Source organism: Phocoena phocoena, chromosome 4 (assembly GCF_963924675.1).
Source record: "Phocoena phocoena chromosome 4, mPhoPho1.1, whole genome shotgun sequence".
In the NCBI taxonomy this organism is placed as follows: domain Eukaryota; kingdom Metazoa; phylum Chordata; class Mammalia; order Artiodactyla; family Phocoenidae; genus Phocoena; species Phocoena phocoena.
This window is the reverse complement of record NC_089222.1, coordinates 133,147,712-133,172,179: the sequence shown is the minus strand read 5'-3', so window position 1 is coordinate 133,172,179 and position 24,468 is coordinate 133,147,712. Positions and strand designations below refer to the sequence as shown.

General features: G+C 45.3%; 1 protein-coding gene across 3 annotated transcripts in view; it reads left to right on the top strand.

Moving 5' to 3' along the window:
- Nucleotides 1-4,556: 4,556 nt before the first annotated feature.
- The window catches only part of TIAM1 (TIAM Rac1 associated GEF 1), a 132,660-nt gene continuing 112,748 nt past the window's right edge, over nt 4,557-24,468 (top strand). For all 3 annotated transcript variants that reach the window (XM_065876071.1, XM_065876070.1, XM_065876069.1), the window contains exons 1-2: nt 4,557-5,522; nt 21,430-21,877. In XM_065876071.1, coding sequence (XP_065732143.1) covers nt 4,557-5,522; nt 21,430-21,877 — 1,414 coding nt within the window. The remainder of the gene's footprint in view (nt 5,523-21,429; nt 21,878-24,468) is intronic.

The window sequence follows — 24,468 nt, the reverse complement described above, 5'->3', positions numbered from 1 at the left end:
CAAAAAGAGGAGGAATGTGGGAATTAAGTGAACTGAGACAGGAGCAAGGCCTTGATTCGCTGCCCAGATAATTGAAGTTTGGGGAGTACAGTGAAGCAGGGCAAGCTGAAGCCCTCAACTCAGTTCACGGATCAGGGTGGTCCCAAGCCCAGTGGCCTGGAGTGAGGGACCTGCGCTGGTCTGCGGGTGGAAGGGACCCAGAGAACAGCACACAGACTGGAAACCAGTGTGTTGTCTAGGCACTCTGATGTAGAAGAGCTGGCATATTTAAGGCCAATGTGTGTTTTCTCTAGTTCACATTGTGCTAACATTCTCATCTGTTTTCTCTTGTAGTTGTATGAGTTTGAATTTTTACATTCTAGATTAAAGTTTCTTTTGTCATTCATTCATTCATGCAGTATTTTTCCACTGAGCACCTACTGTCTTTCAGGCAGTGTTCTAGGCACTGCAGATACAGCAATAAATAAGACAAGCAAACTTTCAGTCCTACCCCGAGGCTTAGTTTCTAGTGGGGAAGGATAGAGAATAAAAAGGATAAGTATATCTTTTCCTGCCCTGCAAATAGGTTCATCAGTATCATTTTTCTGGATTCCATATATATGTGTTAATATATGATATTTGTTTTTCTCTTTCTGACTTACTTCACTCTGTATGACAGACTCTAGGTTCATCCACATCATTGCACGTCACCCAATTTCATTCCTTTTTATGGCTGAGTAATATTCCATTGTATATGTGTACCACACGCAGATGAAGAGAATGGACTTGTGGACACAGAGGGGGAAGGGGAGGGTTTGACAAACTGAGAGTGTAGCATTGACATATATACACTACCATGTGTAAAATAGATAGCTAGTGGGAAGCTGCTGTATAGCACAGGGAGTTCAGCTTGGTGCTCTTTGATGACCTGGAGGGGTGGGATGGGGGTGGGTGGGAGGGAGGCTCAAGAGGGGATATATATATAACATATAGCTGATTCACTTTGTTGTACAGCAGAAACTAACACAACATTGTAAAGCAAATATACTCCAAAAATAAACAAAAAAAGGTAAGTAAGTGAAACACATTTGTTACAATTATGATAAATGCTAAGGAGGGGGAAAAAGTCAAAGAAGAGGGATAAGAAATGTTGAGTTCTGAGGGTTGTCCTTTTGATAGGGACGCCAGGAAAGGCCTTTCTGAGAAGGTGATATTTGAATCAAGATCGGAACAAACTGGAAAGAGTGAGCCAGATGTAGATTCCTGAAAACTGGAGGGTTGCAGGCAGAGGATGGAGCATGAGCAAAGGCCCTGGGGCAGGCCAGGAAGCCAGATCTTAGACCATTGGAAAGAAAGTGTAAGACTTGAGGTTTGAATTCGGAGAACTGTTCCTATGTTACAGTCTTGCGCACTACTTCCTGCTTAATATCCCTCCCACTAACTACCCCCAGAAAGTGCAAGCTATTTGGGGCCACTAACATTCGACATAAGGAAATCAGTAACGAGTGTAATGAGTTAAAAAATGGTAACATTTTCCAGCTTGCAATCGAGCACCTTCATTCTGATGCTCTGCTCTTCTATTTCTAGCCCAGTTTTTGCATTTCAACCTGTTCTCCTCCCCCTTAATCTTTCCCCTCTTACCTAGTGACTGTGTGATGATTATGTTGGTAAAGTGCTGATCACTACTTTTTGCTTTTGTTACTAAAATGCATGAACATTTATTGACTCATCACACATAGAACACTTGTAGTCTCTCTAGAGGCTACAGAAAAAGTGAAAGCCACTTTCTGCCCAGAGTTGCTTCCAGACTCACAGGAACAAACAAAGCCTGTGCAACCGTAAAATATAAACCAAGGTTTTTGTTTGTAATAAAAATAAATGATAAGGGTTAAGTAGGAGAGAGCAGGAAGAAATGAAGATGCTGAAAGTAGCTGGCATTTTACATTTGTGTGTGAAAAGGGTTAGGATTTTCAATTCACCCATGTTCTGGGGGTTGCCCGTGGGATGGGGGTTGTCCCTGAAAAAGGAGATTGTGTTTGTTGTATGCAATAAGCAATTTTAATTTTTCATGCTTATGTTATTTCAGGGTCCCCCACGTGGGCCTTCGTGGTTCTCACTGACCTTTCAGGAAAAGCTTTTAAATGAAGGGGTGTTTCAGCAGTCCCTAGAAACATTTTTCTGCTAAGTTGAGTTGCTTCAGACTTCCTGCTGACTCTGCTTAGATCATCCCCTGAGAATTTCTTCTCGGTAGGATTTAAGAGATTTGGCATTCATCTCTAAACTCTAGTTCTAAAGATAAAAATGGCTTCTTTCCTACCTTGGCTGGCTGAAAAGAATCTTGCTACTAAAAATGCTATTAATATAACAGACCCGTCAGAGCAATGCAGGGAGTGCTGTAATTCTTGAAGGTTGGGGCCATTTCCTTTAGGAAACCTCTCCTGAGGCTTTTAACTTGATTAGTTTTCTGTTGGCAGAAACAAGCCTAACCAGAAATTTGTTGTTGAGAATATGCCTGTGAATTTATATTTGCAAACTTTTGATGTATACAGTAGAGGAGGGTACCTCCTAGCACATTTGAGGTGACAGTTTTGCCTTTCTATACCTCAGTTTCTATCACCATCATTCTTTCCTTCTTTTAACTTTAAATCTATGTGATTCTTAAAATGGGACTGTGGCCAACGCCTATTCTAAGCTTTTAATTACTCACTGGCAAAACATATAGATACATAGACACATCCAGAGATCTTAATGTACGCTTAAGAAAAGAAATCAAGAACCCTGAGAAATTGGTCATGGCCTTTAGCGTTACTTTAGATGCTTATTTATTTTACTTGCAAAAATGTAGTACATGATATTCTTAGGAATGTAGATAACACAAGTTATGCATGGACAGTGCATCTTTTCATTTTCCCTACACCAAGTTGAGTTTCTGTGTTTTTTCTTGGCTTCTTAAAGACGTCAGCCAGGGAGGCGTGAACTTATTGCTTTGAAGTATGCTTGCTACTAGTAAAAGGAAGATTCTCTTTCTTGGAAACTTCGCTCTCAGAATCATACGACGTGTGACCTGGTAGGGAATATTCCAGTATGGGAGTAGCTTCACATCTGGTGTCTGTATGAATTACCTCTGAACTCTTCGGAAGATTCAATGGAGGAGGTTTTTTCCTTCCTGTTGCCACAAATTTCATTTCAGTGAAGATGTGCTTATAGGAGTTTAAGCAACCTTTGAGACTGAACAGTGGGATTATAGAGTGGTTCTGGATCAATGTGAATGTATATTATGTTTCAAGGTGTTTCAAACTGTAATGGTTACAATAAATTTGTTCCTGTTTTCCTCTGGTACCTTTCACTTTTTTGTTTATTGTATCCCTTCCCTGGCTAGAATGTAAGTTTCATGAGCATGGGGAATGTGTGTCTTTTGTTGTCTGCTGTATCTCTGGCTTCTAGAATGTGGTAGGTGCTCAGTATATATTTTCTGAATGAACGACTATGTAGATGATTGGAAGAATCAGCTCAGGGATGTGCCCAGCTACTCTGTTTTTCTTCTTTCCTTTCTGGCCATTTTCATGTGTGTATCTTAAGTGTATACCACTTAACTAGTCTAGAGAAACCTCGTTGCTGAGCAAGGAGAATAAGGCTAATTATAGAGTCACACATGTTGAACTTTGAGGATTTTTCTATTTTCCACTCTGGGTAACCGTCCTCAGACCAATGAGAGAGACTGGAAAAATGTTAAGGAAGGAGTTGAATTAACCTGGGTAGCCCCAAAAGGCTGAATGATATTTAGTGATTTCATCATGTGAATTTCTGTTTGCAGGGCACTCTGTACCAGATTGATGTTCTCAGGTTGGATTTGCTCCCAGAAATAAACCCATTAGTTTAGCTGCTAAGCAGAGAGTGGGGTTCCTATTTCATTTTGCCCATCTCCCTCTCCCTATCCCATGTCACAGCCCCTACCCGAACCTCCCGATCAGGGTTTTCAGAATGCTGTGGAATTAAGCTAAAAACCTTTTCCTTCTTGACTTCGATTTCTCAGGAAGAGTTGATTGGACTTACATCTTGAGCTTTTCCATTTTTGATTGATTTTGAAGTGTAGATGGAGTCAGAATGAAACAAAACCATTGGGAGAGAGGGAGGTTATCCAGTGCACCTCTGAGTTTTGTTTGGTTTTTTGAAATGTGTAATTTCAAACAGAAAGTTACTCATTTGGCAGACACCTTGGTTTGTACTTTTCAGAGTTTTTAGTTTATGGATAGGCATAGAACTTTAAATATACACCTGTAGAGTTTAAGTAGAAGAAGACAACGGTTGCCAGCTCAATGAACAAGTGTAATTCTCTAATGATCTTATTTATGTTCTTATTTCATATCTCCGCAGGAGTAATCTCAGTACATGATGTTAGTTCTCACCTGCTACCACGTAAAAGTCCAAGTACCTGCCAGGTGCATATAGGCGTGCTGTTATCTGCCAAGCTGGCTGCTGTCCCTGTGTGCTGAACTCTTCCTGTTAACTGCCTATACCCATTGGATGACTCAATGATCCCCTCCTTTTTTTTTTTCTTTGCTACAGACCATAAAACCATGGGAAACGCAGAAAGTCAAAATGTAGTGCATGAGTTTTATGGAGAAAAGCATGCAAGCCTGGGGCGCAAACACACGTCGCGCTCCCTGCGCCTGTCGCACAAGGTGCGGCGGACCAGGCACGCCTCCTCGGGGAAGGTGATCCACAGGACCTCCGAAGTGACCACCCGATCCAGCAGCACTCCCAGTATCCCCCAGTCCCTGGCTGAAAATGGCTTGGAGCCCTTCTCCCAAGAAGGCACCCTGGAGGACTTCGGGAGCCCCATTTGGGTGGACCGAGTGGATATGGGCTTGAGACCCGTGTCTTACACGGATTCTTCTGTCAGTCCCAGTGTAGGCAGCAGCATTGTCCTCGCAGCAGCCTCTGTGCAGAGCATGCCAGACTCGGAGGAGAGCAGGCTTTACGGGGATGACGCTACGTACTTGGCGGAGGGAGGCAGGAGGCAGCATCCCTATACATCCGATGGGCCCACTTTCACGGAGACGGCGAGCTTTAAGAAGAAACGCTCCAAATCTGCAGACATCTGGCGGGAAGACAGCCTGGAATTCTCACTCTCTGATCTGAGCCAAGAACATTTAACAAGCAACGAAGAGATCTTGGGTTCTGCCGAAGAGAAAGATTGCGAGGAGACTCGGGGGATGGAAGCCCCGGCGAGTCCGCGGCAGCTCAGTACCTGTCAACGTGCCAATTCACTGGGGGATTTGTATGCTCCCCAGAAAACCTCCGGGGTGACGGCAGACGGGGGGCGGAGGGGCAAATTTGCAGGCTACTGTCGGAATTTGGTGTCTGATATTCCTGATCTTGGGAACCATAAGATGCCACCGGCTGCTGCCGAAGAGGCTCTTCCGTACAGTAATTATAACACACTTCCCTGTAGGAAATCTCACTGTCTTTCTGAAGGTGCCACCAACCCACAAATGAGCCATAACAACAGCATGCAAGGCAGAAGAGCAAAAACAACTCAGGTAAAGTGACTGGAATCTGTGTCAATATTTTGGAAATGATGCATGGCTTTAAGTGCATGAGTTTGCTCTTACACGATTCCCATCTTTTAGCCGGGTTTTACCGTGTTTGCCTGGTGGGTGCTGCAGCCGATGCCGTTTCTCTGGAGATGCAGCGCTCTTCTGCTTCGCCCTCTTGCAGTTCTGTGGTGAAGGGGTGGGGATTAAGGAGTAAGCGTAGATGTGTGTCAGGAATGTGATGAGAGTGGGAATAAAGCTGATAAGTTCACATTGGGAAGCTGCCTCTCCAACTCAGCTCTTCAACGGCATCTCGCTCCTTCCTTCCTAACGTGGTTCTATCCGTGGACAGATGGGGATGGTGGGGTGTGGACTCTGGGAACTTATTTCTTCAGCGCCACAGGTGGGAAGAGGTTAGTCGGCCGCTCGCTGGAGGAGGTGTTTTTGATTCAGGGCGGGCTCTGGTCATTTGTCAGCTTCTCTCAGAGGTTGGCAGGCTGACTGCCTTACCAGGAGCCATTTCAATTTCCTGTTCCTTGCAAGGCTGGCCAGCCCTCTCTCTGGAGGGAGGTGTTGCGGAAGGAATGACATGGGTGGGTTCCAGTTCTACGCTGCAGCCAACTAGTTTTTGACCTTGGACAAACCCTGACTTCTAGTTGCTCTTCCGAGCAGTGGGGTAAAGATGCTCGACTCACCTGCTTCGGGGTCCAGGGCATGAAAGAGTGGGTGTGAAAACATTTTTCAAAGACTTAAAACATATCTTACTTATGAAAGGAAGACCCGTTACCTTCGTTAGTAATGGTAATTAACGTGGAGATAATAACGTATCAAGTAGTCCTGCATGCCTCTGTCCTCTTCTGGTTTCTGGTCCTGTAATTCCCTGTGGTGGAGTTCTGGGAGTCCTGGCTTGTGTTGAGGATGGGTTGGTAGTTTGCAAGGTGGTGCTTCAGATCCGGAATCCAGATTGGGCCCATTTGCCTTGAAAGGTGTATTGGCCACCAGGGTGTCCAGCGAATACCACTGAGGTCAGCTGGAAAACGGCAGGTGTGCTCTGACCTGGCCAGCAGTGCGTGGTGTTCACCTTCTGGTCTTGCTTCAGTGCAAGTCAGAGTTATTCAAGGGTTATTTTGAGGCTCAATTCTCTTGGGAAGGGTGTCTAAATATAATGGGCAGATGGGATGGTGGGGAACCTGGGGAGGAGGGCAAAGGAAATTGGCACTGGATTGTCTGTGTTCCTGCCCAAGAGCAAGTTTTTTTGTTTTGTTTTGTTTTTAAGTATTCAAAATCTCAGGTCTCTAATTTTATTTTGGAATTTTAAATCCCCATATACAAGTCGTCTGGGGATACAGTTTTTTCTTTTTTGTACCACTGTAGATTTCTATATTAGAATAATTGAAATTTACTATATATTCCTCTGGGTTGATATAGGTTAAAGGAGTCTGTGTTTGACCTTTTCCTCTTCTTTTTTAAAAGATATTTTAAACTGTGGTAAAAGTACACATGACATTTACCATCTTGGCATTTTTAAGTGTATGGTTGAGGGGTATTAAGTACATTCATACTGTTGTGTACCCTTCATCTTCAGAACTCTTTTCATCTTGTAGAACTGAAATTCTGTCCCCATTAAACAATAGTTCTCTGTTTCCCCCTTTCCCCAGCCCCTGGCAACCACCGTTCTACTTTCTGTCTCAGTGAATTTGGCTCTAGAGACCTTGTAAGAGTGGAATCACGTAGTATTTGTCTTTTTGTGACAGGCTTATTTCATTTAGGCTGATATCCTCAAGGTTCACACGTTGTACCCTGTGTCACAAGCACCTTCCTTTTTAAGGCTGAATAATATTCCACTGTATGTATATAACACTCCCCCCACAGCCCCCATTCATCCACTGAAGGACAAGTTTTGCCGATGGTGTCCAAGCCAGATATCCTGGCTCCACGTCTTCTTACCTGAGTAACTTTGGGCACAATTTTTTTTTAATTAATTAATTTATGTATGGCTGTGTTGGGTCTTCGTCTCTGTGCGAGGGCTTTCTCTAGTTGTGGCAAGCGGGGGCCACTCTTCATCACGGTGCGCGGGCCTCTCACTATCGAGGCCTCTGTTGTTGCGGAGCACAGGCTCCAGACGCGCAGGCTCAGTAGTTGTGGCGCACGGGCCCAGTTGCTCCGCGGCATGTGGGATCTTCCCAGACCAGGGCTCAAACCCGTGTCCCCTGCATTGGCAGGCAGATTCTCAACCACTGCGCCACCAGGGAAGCCCTGGGCACAATTTTTAAGTCTCTGGAAGCCTTAATTTCTTCATCTGTCAAATGGGAATAATAATAAAGTTTCTGAGAAAATGGAATGTGAAGGCCAGCGCTTGGTACTTTAGAAGCTACCCATAAGGGACAATCTGTAAGTTGATGTAATTTTCATTATTATTAGTGTTGTATGAATTGAGGACTCAAGGTAGTTTTGTGTTTATATCAAACTTTGTGTTAGAAACAAAATTATTAAAAAGGCTGATTCTGAGGTTTGAGAAGGTGAGTGTGAATGTTGCCTCTAGGTGCACTCCTTGAATTTTTATCCATTTCTCTTCTGAAGCAAGATTATGATGATAGAAACGACTGAATTACCCCGCTGTGGTCCCCCTGCCTACCCTGGCCGGGCTCTTCCTACACTGGCAACTTGACAGGTTGGGACGCAGGTGAGATAGGTGCCCTATTAAAGGGTCACCTGAAAGGCACTGCAGGCTCTGTCCTGAAGACGTTGCCAGATTGGCATTGCAGACCTGATTGGAAGAAATGGTCTCCTGGCCCTCAGCAGTTAAAAGGAACCTCACCTCTGACTGTCACTTTTACCTGGAACAATGCTAAGTTAGCGCACATTCTGTGTAAGATTTGACGGGGTGCCAGGTGGTATTCTGGCTCCCTATCTCCAGGTCTCCAACACTGGGGGACAGTTGGACCTCTGCTTCCCCCCACTCCCCACTGATGGGGCTGTGAGCCTTTGAGTCATGGCCACCCCCAGAAGAGGGGCAGAGGTGGTATCACTGAAAGTTCTCATGTGTAATTGTTGTACGACATTTCCATTCTTTGGCTTGTCGCCTTCTAACATTGTTAATATGTGAAAATGAGACCATCTCAGTGTGGTGTCTCATAAAGCACTGTGGTAGCTTAATGTAACGCAAAGTGCAACAGGACTAGGAATCCTAAGAAGTACATTTGTATCCCGGCTCACTCCTTACTAAACGGTGACCTTGGGCAAGTCACTCCACCACTGGCTCCTTCTCTGACCAGGGTGAGTGACACCAGCCTCTGACAGGGCCATTAGGAGAACCAAGTGGGATTCCATGCATGGAAGCCTTTTGCAGAGTGTATAAAGTGAACGGAAGTCTTATTTTTGTATCGACTTTACGTGTTGAGTGAAGATCTTTAATGACTTGAAACAAACCCCAGAATTATTCACAACACTGTCCCTCCACCCACACTTCCTAGTCTAAGTTTGTTGTGTTCACATCCAGCACGATTTCTTGAGAACCCACTATGTTCCAAACAGTGTATTTTAAGAGGCAGTGGGTGTGGAGGCTTCCTTGAAAAGAATTCTTTTTTTCTTTTTTTTTTTGTTGGTAAAAGTTGCTGACCCAGGGGCCCTCTCCAGCAAGTTTGGATCGTAGATATTAAGGCCTCCTCATCTGCCCTGGTGATGTGGTTGAATCTGTAATAGTCCTGTCAGCAGTTTTACTCCCCAGAAAAGAGCTCCTGGCAGGCATTTCGCCAAGATCATGGCCTCTGAGCCTGAGAGACAATATGCTTTATCTGAACTAACATGAACAACATCTTTTTATTTGAAAATGATCAAAAAATGTGTCTGCCACACACTAAGTGCTGAGAAATTATATTTGTCCAATTCAGTATACTTGAGTATGTGTCGTGTACCTCCTGCATAAAAGTTTTATCTTGTCAGTCAGTCTGCTACTCATTTGTTGGGAGGATTTACCCAGACTACTGAAAGCAGGGTTTATTTGTACTGACTTCTGTAAAATCCCAAGTAGCTTGCCCCTTGATTCAATGAATGCCTCATTGGTATTTTGGCCTGAACTTTACTCTCAGTGTTCCCATGGTTAACAGACAGAGGAAGGGGCAGCCTGGTGTCAGGCAAAGAAGAGGTTCTGGAGTCCAGCAGGTCTGAGCTTGTGAGTTTGAACCCTGTTACCTATGTAACCTAGAAGGATCTCAGTGCCTCTTGAATGAGGGTTCCACACGGGAATGAATGTAAAACTCCTGGCACAATATCTTGCATGTATTAGATGCTCCGTAAATAATGGTTATGGGTTATGATGGTAAAGTTTTGTTTAATTGTGTAGAGTTCAGCTCTCCTGTGTTTCTAAGACTATCAGCGGGTGAGGGGGAGCAAGGAAACTGCCATTCGATGGAGTGTCCTTGAGCCAGGTTCTGTGCTTGAAAGGGAAGCTTTGGCTTGGAGCTGTCCTGCATAACGCCTGAGGAGGGCTTCATTCATCCACTTGGGAGATGAAAGAATGTGAACAGCTGGCTGAGGATGTCTCAGGGGGCCGCCACCTTGGGAGGGAGCAGGGGGGCCCCCCCAGAGCTCCTCGCGGGGACGTGGCGCTGGTGCTAAGGTTTGTGTGCTGGTCCAGCTTCTGACACCCTCTTCCCGCTGTGGTATATGGAGTGGGATTGACAGAAGACAGAGCTCCTGGCCCCTGAGCACCTCTGTGGGGGTTCATTTCAGCCTGATTGCGAGTTGCCAACTCTCCCATCACTTTTCAGGGGAGGAAGTCAACCTAAGGAGATTAGGTGACAGGGTCTCACGACTAGATTGAAGTCCAGGTCTTCTGACCCACAGACCAGGGTCCTTTCTTCAGAAGCGAACCCACACCACACTGCCTCCCCATGTTCAAACAGGTTTCAGCTCACGTGCCCTCAGATTTTAACATCAAAACCCCCCAGTTCTGGTACGGAAGCCAAACAGGGTGGTGGGCTGAAAAGAAAATAGTAACTGTCCACTACCGTGGCCCGAATCAGCAGTCCCTGAGAGAGATGACCAAAGGCGACTTTATTTTTTATTTGTATTTTTTTTAATTGAAGTATAGTTGATTTACAATGTTGTGTTAACTTCTACTTTACAGCAAACTGATTCAGTTATACATACATATACATTCTTTTTCATGTTCTTTTCCATTACGGTGTATCACAGGATATCGAATATAGTTCCCTGTGCTATACAGTAGGACCTTGTTATTTATTCATTCTATGTATAATAATTTGCATCTGCTAATCCCAACCTCCCACTCCATCTCCCCGCCACCTTCCCCTCGGCAACAAGTCTGTTCTCTACGTCTGAGTCTATTTCTGTTTCGTAGGTAAGTTCATTTGTGTCATATTTTAGATTCCACATGTAAGTGATATCGTATGGTATTGTCTTTGACTTACTTCACTTAGTATGATAATCTCTAGTTCCATCTGTGTTGCTGCAAATGGCATTATTATTATTATTTATGGCTGAGTAGTATTCCACCGTATATACGCACCACATCTTCTTTATCCATTCATCTGTCAATGGACATTTAGGTTGTTTCCCTGTCTTGGCTATTGTGAATAGTGCTGCTGTGAACATAGGGGTGCGTGTATCTTTTTGAATTATAGTTTTGTCTGCATATATACGCCCAGGAGGGGGATTGCTGGATCATATGGTAGCTCTATTTTTAGTTTTTTGAGGAACGTTCATACTGTTTTCCACAGTGGCTGCACCAACTTACATTCCCACCAACTGTGTATTAGCGTTCCCTTTTCGCCACACCCTCTCCGGCGTTCGTTACTTGTAGACATTTTAATGATGGCCATTCTGACTGGTGTGAGGTGATATACCTCATCGCAGTTTTGATTTGCATTTCTCTAATAATTAGCGATGTTGAGCATCTTTTCATGTGCCTGTTGGCCATCTGTATGTCTTTTTTGGAGAAATGCCAAAGATGACTTCAGAAGGCTCTATCCCTGATGACTTTCTTGCTTGGATAAACAAGTTAATAGGATTGGTGATTTCAGCAAGATAAAGGGTACAGCACGATCAGAAGAAGATCTTGAGTTCCTATAAAAGTCGTGTTGATTTTTAAAATTTTGTTTTGTTTTACACTTAGTTTAAATGGTTCAGGGATAATAAATATGTTCCCTGAGCTGAGAAGTGACATCAGCATCCAGAGATTCCTAACCTTTGGTCACAGATTCCTTTGCGAATCAGATGAAAAATTTGGATCTTTTGGGATCAACACAAGAGACCACCCTTTTGCATATCATTTCAGGGGATCCACGGGTCCTCCAAGGTCCATCGAGAAGCTTCTGGTTAAGAACCTCAGGTTAATTCTTTTAATTAATTTTTATTGGAGTATAGCTGCTTTACAATGTTGTGTTAGCTTCTACTGCACAGCAAAATGAACCAACCATACACATACGTAACATCCCCTCCCTTTTGGATTTCCCATCCGTTTAGGACAAAACAGTGCGTTAAGTGCATTAACTCCACTTAATGCACTGTGGTGTCCTAAACCGGAGGGAAATCCAAAAGGGAGGGGATGTTATGTGTGTTCCCCTCAGTTGTCTATTTTATACATAGTATCAATAGTGTGTATGTGTGTGTTCCCCTCAGTTGTCTATTTTATACATAGTATCAATAGTGTATATGTATCAATCCCAATCTCCCAATTCCTCCCACCCCACTCCCTTCCCCCTTGGTACCCATACATTTGAAGACCCTTAGGTTAATTCTTCGTGAAACAAAATATTTTCATATAAAATCCATTTAAAAAAACCTCTCTTCTTTCACGGCTCCTGTTTGATGCTTCTTTTTTGCCTTCCTTTTGATTTTTCTTTTTCTGCCACGTAAGTTAAGCAATGAGGTATTTATTTTGGAAAACAGCCCATCCATTTCAACAAGAATATCCCTCTTCTTTGCCAAGATCTTCTTTTGAGGAGTGGGAGGGTGAGAAGGTAGCTGAGACATGGCTTGTATCAGCAGTTCTCAGACTCCTTTATACTCTTAAAAAGTGTTACAGACTCCAAAGGGCTTCTGTCCATGTGGGTTATATCTATAAATATTTATCACATTAGAAATTGAAACAGAAATGTAAAAAAAACCTTGTTAATTCGTCTTAAAATAGCAGCAATAAACCATTACATGTTCACATAAATAACTTTATTTTTTAAATTTTATTTTCTGAAATTAAAAAAAAAAAGCCAGAAGAAGGGCATTGTTTTGTATTTTTGCAAATCTGTACAATTTCTGGCTTATCAGAAGACACTAGAGTCTCATATCTGCTTCTGCATTCACTCCCTTGTGACATGCTGTTTTGGTTGGACTGTATGAGGAAAGCCTGGCTTCGAACAGATAGTTGGTAAAGGCAGGACCTTAGGGATCCCCTGAAATTATTTAAGGACCCCTGGTCCTCACTTGGAGAGCTGTTTATTTATGCTAATATAGGTTGGGGAGGCCCAAGCCTTTGAAAATCACATTCTTAGTTTAGTCCGTGAGGAGAGGAGCCTCTGTGTCCCTCAGTGTAAGTCGTGTCCCACAGTAACGTGCCCTTGCTGGTTTCCCAGCATAACTGAGGAGGCTAAAGGGCTGGGACCGGGAGCTTGGAGGCCTCCCAGCCAGCCTGCTGTGCAGCCCTGGGAGCGTCTCCACGGATCCGCAGGGCAGAACTTAGGAAACGCCCACCAGCTTTTCTCTCTGTGTTGGGGCCCAGTGTGCTTTGAACTTCCTGTTGACAGAATATCTAGTTTGGGCCATAAAACAGCCCAATATGTCTTTCTCACTTTCTCTCCTTTTAAAAAGATGAAAGAAAAAACATGTAAGTGAGCTCTGGTTGTCTCCATAAAAGACGTACTAAACGCGGATGGCTGGAAGATGTGGAAGTCAAGCTTTCCAGTTGGGGCTCAGTTGTGACTTCAACTGGAGTTGAGCGTGAGTTGAGCCTGGAAATGACTAGACCATTAAATCAAACTAAAATGTGTTCCGTGAGAAACGCTTTTCTTGGTTGGAGAAGAGGGTGGAAGATGAACAGCAGTTAAATTGTTCAACAGTGTTTGTGGGTTTTTTTTGGAAGTGCCTACGCCATGCCAGACACTATTCTTGGTGCTTGGGATGCATCAAGAAGAGATCCCTGAGCTCAGGAAGTTAGTCGGGGTGAAGTGGAGGTGTGTCTGCAGCAAACAGTCAGCATAACAAGTAAATGGCATGCTGTGGGGAAAAGAGAGCAAGGTGACGAAGACCAGGCAGTGGGGAATGCGTGGCAATTCCGGATCAGGTGGTTGGGTCGGGCCCCGCCCCTCGGGATGGGCAGACTTGGGTAGGGATTTGGAAGGGAGATGGGAATTGGCCATTGATTTGGAAGGTGGGAGTGTGCCCTGCACCTTTGAGGAAGAACAAAGAGGCCAACGCGGCTGGAGCAGAGTTGGGCGGGGGTGGGGGGGGGTGGGGGGGGTGGGATGCTGCAGAGAAGCTGCACGGGGATTGGAGGAGGGAAAGAGAAGGCTTCCAGCTGTGGGAAGTGGGACTTTGAGCTGAACCTTGAAGGATCAGTATTCCTGGAATTCCTGGACGCAAGAAAAGTTGGGAGCATACACCGGCATGAGTTCTTCAGTTTCACTGGTGGCTGGGTGCATCCAAAGGTCCAGTGCTAAGGCTGGACGTTGGTGGAGGGCCTGGATGGACAGCCTTGGGAGCCCTCACCTTGCTCCTGGGAGACTTACCCAGCCATGGCACGCAGGATGGATTGACGGGCGGAAGGTAGTTAGAACAGAGAGTCTGTGGCTGAACCAGGGATGTGGCACTAGGAAAAGAAGAAAAGGGACTAGGGATGTGATATATCCTGAGGTCCTGAGGAGGGGAAGGGTGACGACAGGGTTTGAGACATGCACATAGAAAAACAGATGAAAGGAGAGAAGATGATTCACTGACTTAGACATAGAGCTGTCTCCAATCTGGAGCTACCTGAGGCAACATTTCAAGCATTTGCCAACTTACTTCTGAGACTCTTCTGGGCAGCGGTAAGAACTCCAGCAGTTATAACTGAGAGAAATTTTGAGTCACTCCGTTGTGAATCATTAGAGAGGATGGGACTGAGTGCTGGAAACTTTATAAGGCATGGAGATTTTGCCTTAGGAAGGAAAGAGGAAGGAAATAGAAACAGGGTTTTAGAAATGTCTCAAAGGGAGCTGGGACACATGGTAAAGAGGCTAAGAGTGGGAGGTCAAGAGGTACAGTTTACAAACTTCGGGATCAAAAATTCAAAATGGGGGCTTCCCTGGTGGCGCAGTGGTTGAGAGTCCGCCTGCCGATGCGGGGGACGCGGGTTCGTGCCCCGGTCCGGGAGGATCCCACGTGCCGCGGAGCGGCTGGGCCCGTGAGCCATGGCCGCTGAGCCTGCGCGTCCGGAGCCTGTGCTCCGCAACGGGAGAGGCCACAACAGTGAGAGGCCCGTGTACCGCAAAAAAAAAAAAAAAAATTCAAAATGGCACTGGCTACTTGTGTAGAGAGAGGAAAGAAAAAACCCTTACAGTGATGGCAAATGGATGCTGCAATATTTCTGTAAATCAAGAGTGGCAATTGTTAGTAGCAGAGCCTAGCGGTTACTTACAGCATAGGAAACATCGTTTTCTTAGTTTACTGTGCAGTTTTGCGAATGTGAAAATAATTCAAGGGGATTACACTGGCTCGCACCTGCCTTGGTCGGCCTGTGTATTTTTCCCATGAGACCTTGTTTTTCCCAAGTTCCTCAGCAACACCCGTTCTTTCATGTTAGTGCAGGAAGCTAGTAAGTGAGGTCAAGCAGCATCTTCTCTCCTTGGGCTGAGCTGTAAGTAAGGCTGAGGATGGACGTGACGGTAATTAGAGTTAACACTCTTGTGCAGGTACTGTGTGCCGGGCACCATTCTAGAAACTTGTGTTACCTCAGTCTCACATCTTACAAAGTGTCTTACAAAGTAAATATTGTCGCTATTCCCATTATACAGGTGAGGAGACTGAGGCACGGATTGGTTCAAAATAACTTGCCCAGACATGACATTTGCTGTATTGAGATTACCACGGGAGGGTATACTAAGAGTATAGTATAGTGTAGTACTGAGCGTACCAAGGAGAGAATGTTGGAAACCAAAGACAGTGCTTATGTGTGTGCATGTGTGGCGGAGGGGAGTCCTTAGATTTGGTGGATAAGATGAAGATGATAAGACAGGGGGAATATTTTAGAATTTAATGAGGCAGAAATTGTTCTAATTCAAGGCTTCTGAAGGTCAAAACCTCCTCCCCCAGGGATGTTCCTGGTGGCCCAGTGGTTAAGAATCCATACGTCCACTGCAGGGGGCGCGGGTTCTCTCCCTGGTTGGGGAATTAAGATCCCGCGTGCCTCGTGGCATGGCCAAAAAAAAAAAAAAAAAAAAAAAATCTCCCTCCATTGAAATTCTGTGAACTCTTTTCTTCTGTATTTACCTTCTTTCTACAGGTGTATTGAAGCAAAGCTGGATTCAACGGGGAAATTAAACAAAGTGACCAACATACCAGTTTCTAACTGCATTCGACTTGTAACTACAAGTTGCCAATTGACCCTCCTGGTCCCTGACTTGTCCCAGGGCCCTTGAACTTTGTGGCTAATTAGCTCTTCAAAATTGTGTCCACACTTCTTTAGCACAGCAAACCTGTCCCTCAGAGTCTTTCTGAATTCCCCGGTGGAAACAACTTGAACCTTTGCCACAATGTGTCTTTAGCCTATGTTCATGCTGGGTGACCCTCCTCCAGTTTTCAAGGCAGTGAAAACAGGCTTTGAATTTACCTCTTGCTGCCTCCACTTTAGCACCAGAGCTCATTTCAGCATTTGCTGCCTGGCTAAAATGACAAAGAAAACTCTTGCCTGGCAGCTGTCGAATGTTTGGGGCAACAGCTGGCCACTTGTGCATCCAATGGGAAAGTGTATGCATTCATGCTGGGAGACTGACAGTGGAATGGAAATCGGTGAGTGCTTGAAGAATCTGGCTTGGGAGGACTTGTCCAGGAAGAGCAGGATTTAAGAGCCTCTGTATTCCATGAATGTTGTTTATAATGGGAAGCCTCTTCTGTGGAGTGGTTCTAACATGGGGAGTTTATTTTGAGCTATTTTTAGGAAATCTTTGGCTGGATCATGTACCATGTTGGGAGTTATTTCTCTGTCTAGCTAGGGTCTTAACCATTTCCCTTGATCTCCTCTGACTTTTGCTTTAAATTTCAGTATTTGGTTAAATATTCTAGGACTGATCGTATGCTAAGACATCTAACTAGAGAAGAAGGAACATGCCTTGCATTTGCAATAAAGACTGCTGGGCTTCCGTGGGAATTTTCCCTGGGGTTGATCATCTGGATTTCTTGCCTTTGGAAGAGTGGGGTGGTTGACAGGGGCTTTTTTTTTTTTTTTGCGGTACGCGGGCCTCTCACTGTTGTGGCCTCTCCCGTTGTGGAGCACAGGCTCCGGATGCGCAGGCTCAGCGGCCATGGCTCACGGGCCCAGCCGCTCCGCAGCATGTGGGATCATCCCGGACCAGGGCACGAACCCGCGTCCCCTGCATCGGCAGGCGGACTCTCAACCGCTTCGCCACCAGGGAAGCTCTACAGGGGCTTTTAAGTGTGGGGAGAGTCAGGTTTCTCACGTGTGAAGTGTCCTTGAGATGGAGGTCGGTAGGAGGAGGAACCCTTCGGAAAGATGCACCAGGAATGTTTGCATCACAATGACGCTGTCTTTCTTCTGAGCTATTGGAAGCTGTATCACAGTGGTATGCATCCTGCCATTTGAGAAGGATGGGCATTTAGGATGCAGCCTTGGAGCGCTCTTTCAGTGTGTGAACCTAGTGCCTCTACATCAGTGTATCTGTCTTTGGTTTGTTCTAGAGATTCTGAGACCTGTAAACTTGTAATTCTCGTGTGGCACTTAGGCATCTGGAGCCCTGCTGTAGATGACTGTCTCCCACACTCAAGGTATAGGGGGATGTGGCGTCCCGTTGACCATTCAGGTGTGGAGCAATGCCTCTGGCTGTGTGGACATCATTTCCCACGATGCTGGAGCAAGGGTTTCTGGGTATTTGGCACATCCCAAGCTTCATGGCCAAATAGAGGCTGGAGCTGGGCAGCCACCATCTGTTTCTGGACAGGCTGGGTCACATATCAGTGGGAGGATGTGCCACTTAGCCTGCTTAACCACTGTGGAAACAAGGGGGAGCTGGCTTGGATCACAGATCTGGGAGCATTCTCCAGTGGCTACGCTCCCAAAGTGTGCCAGCTCTGCTGGGGCCAGCAGGCCTCTTAACCTGGAGTAATCACTTCTTTGCTCGATTTAATGGTCGTCCCAGAGTTGAATACACACAGCCTGGGCCATTGCAGGGTTGCAGTGTCAGTTGACACGAGCACGTGTTCAAGTCTGACAAAGAGGTGAGTGTCTATTGAGGCCTCAACTCTTAGTTGCAGTAGAGACATCAAGGCATTCTGTAGGAGTTCATGGTTTGTGGGCATGTAGTAGACTGTTAAGAGACATGCCTGTCCAGTGTCTGCCTCTGTTTCCCTCATCTTCTTTTTCATCTTCTCCTTCTCCTTCCATCCACTTTTGAGTCTGAGCTCTTTGCTGGGAAACTCAAGGCATATAGATGCACAGTCACTCAGTTGTGCTGGGAAAACCTAGAAGGGGCACTGTTGAAAAACAGAAGGGAAGGCATGGAGTTGACTATTGAGACAGGATCCAGTCAGGTGCTCCCTGCGGCTGAGCCATGGGGCCATCTTGTCCAGTGGAAAAGGTCGTTGGAGGCATGGGCTCCAATCTCCAATCTGCCACCTGCCAGACTTGTGACTTTCTGAGCCTCAGCATCTCCATGCATTCACCAAGGGGATGGTATGGCAAGGTTCCTTCCTGTTCCAGAGCTCTGGGAATTCCAAGATGCCTGGAATTAATTTCTCCTTTTTGTTCTGAAGTCTTTCTCGTGTGACCTAGAGAGGATACCTGTGTAGCTGATCTTACAGAGAAGCAGCTCATCTCTTTTCATTTTTGAGGCGAGTTTATAGCTGGTTTTGTCACTTCTTCCAGAGAAGGACTGAGGCATGTGAAAATGAATCCAGATGTTGGTGAGAATCACACAAACTCCGCATCTCCCACCACCCATGGTTATCTTGAATAATCACTGATGGCCAAATTTACTTATTAGATCCAAAGGGATATGTATGGTAAATGTCCTTGCCAGAGAGAAATGTGGGTTGGTAACAGCACTCTCCTGTTTGTATAGAGGACTTTGACCTACTAGATCTGGGTCCTTGATGACCATTGGTGGAGGGTAACAGGCAGGACGGCAGGTGGCCAAGTGACAGAACCAATAGTCACAGGGTCTGCGTCTGAGCCGCATCCATGGTTTCTTTGACACTCTTGAGTCCCTCTACATCCCAGGGACCTAAACTGCATCGCAAATGTCGTTGGTCCTTAGAAACTCTCTTAACCACTTCCTGCTACTATGTCCCTTCTTACCTCCTCCTTGTTTTTTCTTTTCTTTTTTCAAATTTTTTTTTACTGTTCTTTTAAAATTAATTAATTAATTAATTTATTTTTGGCTGTGTTGGGTCTTCGTTTCTCTGCGAGGGCTTTCTCTAGTTGCGGCAAGTGGAGGGCCACTCTTCATCGCTGTGCGCGGGCCTCTCACTGTTGCGGCCTCTCGTTGCGGAGCACAGGCTCCAGACGCGCAGGCTCAGTAGTTGTGGCTCACGGGCCCAGTTGCTCCGCGGCATGTGGGATCTTCCCAGACCAGGGCTCGAACCAGTGTCCCCTGCATTGGCAGGCAGATTCTCAACCACTGTGCCACCAAGGAAGCCCCTCTTTTTTTTTTTTAAATAAACTTTTTATTTTAGAACAGCTTTAGAATTACATAAACATTGCAAAGATAGTAGAAAGGGTTCCCATATACCACACACCCAGTTAACCTTGAGGTCTTGGCCGAGGTGGTATTTGCCAGGTTTTTCCACTGTCAAATTTCTACCCTTTGCACACTGTACTCCTTGTTCTGTGTTTTTGTGTTTTTTGAAGGTGTACAATGTGAAGATTTAATATATGTATATAGTGTGAAATGATTACCAAAATCAAATTAATTAACATATCCATCACTCACATAATTACTCCTTCCTCCCTCCCTCCCTTCCTTCCTTTATCTCTCTCTCTCTTTCTTTCTTTTGTGGTGAGAACACTTACGATCTACTTTCCTAGCAAATTTCAAGGATACAACATGGTATCATTAACTAGAGTCATCAGGCTATATATCAGATCCGCAGAACTTGTTATAATAACTAAAAGTTTGTAACCTTAACCAATGTCTCCCCATTCTCCGGGCCCTCAGCCTCTGGCAACCACCATTCTACCCTCTGGTTCTGTGAGTTTTACATTTTTTACATTCCACATAGAAGTCAGTCATACAGTATTTGTCTTTCTATGTCTCCTTTGCTTGTTTTCATGTCTGGCTATGCCCATTTTAAGTTGCTCACTTAGGACCTATTCATGACGCAAGTGAACTCTGAGGGCCCTAACTTAGAATTGACCAGGTGAGATGTGCGGAGACATGGGCACAGCACCTGTCTGGGCCTCGTGCAGGATGATATTAGAATGTGGCTTGTCTCATTCTGCCTACCCCGCCATTGCCTCTCATCAAAGATTTGAACGCAAAGCATTGATTTATATGGCAATCGGAATAGCCCGTTAGTTTTTACATTTTCAAACCATAATTAACTATTTATGAGACTAAAGGCTTAACAAGTGGTTAAGCCCCCAAACCACATATTACTTTGCTATCTCTTCCTATGTCAGACTCACATTCCGATTCTCTCCCTTTGAGAAAAACCAGTCTAATTTCTTATCCATGAGACTGTCGAGCTGTGCTTTCCAGTACTGCTGTCATTATCCTCCCTTGATGACTACCATTATTTAATCATTGTTTATGGAAATGCCTTTAGCACTTCAGAGCAATTAAGATTCTGATTTAAGAACAGATCTGCCTGTCCCGGAAATGTTCAACACGCAAGCAGGCGCAGTGCTTTGGAAGTTCCAAATGTTTTTAAACTGGGAATTGATACCCGCCACATCCTGGCAGTGCCCCAAGCTGTCCCTTGGCCCAGGGGCGGTGAGTAGCTTGCTTCGGGCTCCTAGCATCCCAGCTTTGAAAGGGCAAGGTAATTGGAGAGCCTGCATTGGAGCTGTGAGCCCCACAGACTTTTTTAGCTCAATGTGAGAAGTGAGAAGCTGCTTGTTTTCAAGAAGCAAAGCTGATTGGAGCCTGAGGACTCTTCCCTGCTCCTGGGCTGTGGGTCCTTGCTGGGTGAATGGATGAGGTAGCACACTAGTTTTCTTTTTAGTCACCAGATTATAGAATAGACCCCTAACTACGCCCTTTGTTTAAAAAAAAAAAAAAGTTACCAGTAAAGACTTCATTATCCCTTGGAACCCCCTACCTCTGGAATAACTCATCAGTCAGAAGAATATCCTAGAGCTCCAGGCAGGCTGACGAGGGTGAGGGTGCAGAGCTCACTCAGCAGGGCAGTGGGAGCATCTCAGTAGCTGATTTGCCAATTACCTAAAAGTCAGATAATTGATAAGTTTTCTGAAATCTTGCTTGCGTTTTGAAAAATGTTTCTTGAACATTCCAAATTGTTGGCATTCATACCGGGGCAGCTTCATGGTTTTCCTGAGCTGCTCTGCGGGCAAGTTGGGTTTGTGCGGGTCACGGGGGTGAGGAGTAATTGGTCCAGGAGAGGCTGGGAGCAACGATGCCCTGTGGGTTGCCTGCAGCTACACAGCCCCTGGCTGGACCGACAGAAGCCCCTGGGTTACTTCTCTGCATGACGCATGTCTTCTTTTTTCTCCCTTTCGGCTCCCAAGGATGTTAACGCGGGCGAGGGTAGCGAGTTTGCCGACAGTGGGATCGAAGGGGCCACCACCGACACGGACCTCCTGTCCAGGCGATCCAATGCCACCAACTCCAGCTACTCACCCCCCACCGGCCGCGCCTTTGTGGGCAGCGACAGCGGCAGCAGCTCCACCGGGGACGCAGCCCGCCAGGGGGTGTACGAGAATTTCCGACGGGAGCTGGAGATGAGCACCACCAACAGCGAGAGCCTGGAGGAGGCCGGCTCGGCGCACAGCGACGAGCAGAGCAGCGGTACCCTGAGCTCCCCGGGCCAGTCCGATATCCTGCTCACGGCCGCGCAGGGCACCGTGCGTAAGGCCGGAGCCCTGGCAGTCAAGAACTTCCTGGTGCACAAGAAGAACAAGAAGGTGGAGTCGGCCACCCGGAGGAAGTGGAAGCACTACTGGGTGTCCTTGAAAGGTGAGAGAGGGAGCATCCTTCCTGCAGTGCCGGGTACATCCTGTGCTCCGTGGTGCACCTGTGCAAATGATGTTTTTCAATTACATGGAACTTCTATTTCATGCTAATTTCAAAACTTATTTTGTGGCGGTAAGAATACTTAACGTGAGATCTACCTTCTTCGCATATTTTTGGGTGTACGTTACGGTATTGTTGACTAAGGCACGCAGTCGTACAGCACAGAGCGTAATCATCGTATCTAGCTGAAACTTTGTCCCTTGATTAGTCAGTCCCCATTTTCCTTCTCCACCAATGTTTTATTTTCTTTACTGTTTCACAGTTAAGCTATTGGAGCCTCTCGTCTAGTTTTCTCATATATACAGCTGGTTCTCCTGACAGTTTGAAAGGCTTGAGTTCTAAAAGAATATTTCTTTGGAATCATTCCAAAACATGTGCCTCCCGAAGTGACTGTTTCGGAGGGAAAAATCACTGGTTTGAATCTTATGAAATTGTCATTTGGGGGGTAAAAAATGATGGAATATTGCTAATTTCATAGGGCTCAACCCAGCGCTTAATGGAATGTCTGAGCCATCTATGTTTGTGAAAAAGTCACTGTTTTATGGTCAGACTTTGAATATTTGAGTGTGTGTGTATATATATAGATATATATCTATATACATGTATATATATCTATATACAATGGTATATCTGTATACCATCGTCTTTCTTTTCTAATTTAGTAAGCATAATACCTTTATGTCTTGCTATTCATTATCGCTTTACACACACTTTAGAAGTATGTATATGTATTTTTGCACATCTGCATATATCTTGGTAGTGTAGAAATTGTAACACATTTGTGAGCTCTGTGTCTTAAAAAGAAAAACACTTCTCAAGACCGCTTAGAATCTTTGACACAAGATGGATTTGAAGCAGGGTTAGTACATGGCAGGATAGGTTAGACAGGTTAATAAGCATGAAGGATGGGTCCAGGAGGAAGAAGCCTGGGCTCAGCTGGTGTGGTGCACCCATGACTCCATCTGATACTGGATTTCACCAACTGTGGCTGGTGTAGAACAACCAGTCCTAGAGGCATGGAACAGCCTAGAGCTCTGTGCAGTGGTGTAAATCCCCCAGGGACGTGCAGGGTTTGGGTGGGCCCCATTACTAATGCTGCCAGCTGTTGCTTCAGTACCTGGTGAAACAGAAAGGGAGCATGTTAATTAGACTGTAGGTCTTGCTGCATGTAACTGAGACCCACAATGACAGTGCCTCAAGCAAGACAGAACTTTATTTCCCTTCCACCTAGCAGAGGTGGAGCGTGTAAGAGTGATGGGCTGACTCTTTGCTGTTAATTCATCCAGAAGCCAGAATTCCTTTTGTCGTTGCTTAACTGTCCCTAGAGCATTGTGTTAGTCTGAATGATTAGGATAGCTCACCAGCGGGTCCAGGTTCCAGCGGAAAAATGGGGGAAGTTGAGGGGGTATCCCTCTGCACTGAGGGTACAACCTGGAAATTGCCTGCATCTCTTCTGCTTCCATCACTGACCAGGAATGAGTCCAGCCTAGCTGCAAGGGAGGCAGGGATGGGCCCAGCTGAGCACTGGGGTTTCTATTACTGCAGAAGAAAGGGGGTTGTGTGTTTTAGGGAACAACCAACTGTCCCATAGAGGAGTCTTTCCTCTTGACAGCCAGTGCAGGGTAGCTTCCCCTACTGCCAAGGGCCTGTGTGTCTAATGTTGCTGCATGTTTAGGGTGGGCTGCTGTCTTTCTCTTCATGTCTAGCTTTTAAGACTTGCTGGGTTATTTCATCTTGTTGCTCCACTTCCAAGGATGTCTCAGGAAGAGTTAGGTTCTTTCTCATGTCCTTTTCTCATTCGGAAAGTCTACCTTAGTGGTTTCAAAGTTTGAATAGATGTGGAGTTCTGGCAGCCATAGTATCTTCTGTGGAAAAATCACAGGAATTACTGATATTAAACTCTAAATTTTATTTTCTATACTAAATCAAATACCATAATATAGTCTATATAAAGTGTATATGAAATTTTGAACACACATGTGAAATAAGAATATTGAATTTGAGCAAATTCTATCAGTTTACACGTACGCACAGCACACTTTGCTTTTAGCTTTCCATCGTGAATTGGGAAAAGTGTATTTGATGTCATGGTTCTGCTTGTGAAACACAGATGTTCGTTCTGTGGGAGCATTTTGGAGAACTGCTACTGTTTTTTTTCACACGGGACCTGCCTTGGCTTAATTTAGAGGCACTACAGGGTCATGTCTGAGGGGCCCTGCTCTCTGCTCCTCCCCTAAATGTCCACACCACTGATCGCTGCAACCTCTGTTCCCTTTAGCAGCCCATCTTATTGTTCATTTTGTTAACTAATGCTGAGTTGTTAACAACATGATTAGAAGACCACCTGCAGTCACGGTCACCTGAGATGCTTCCTGGGTTATATCCATACCTGCCCTATCTCACAGTTTGGAGGTGGGGCCCTGTATTAGTCCCTGTACTAGAGCTGCTATAACAAAGTACCACAGACTGGGTGGCTTAAACAAAAGAACTTTATTTTCTCACAGTCCTGGAGCCTAGAAGTCTCAGATCAAGGT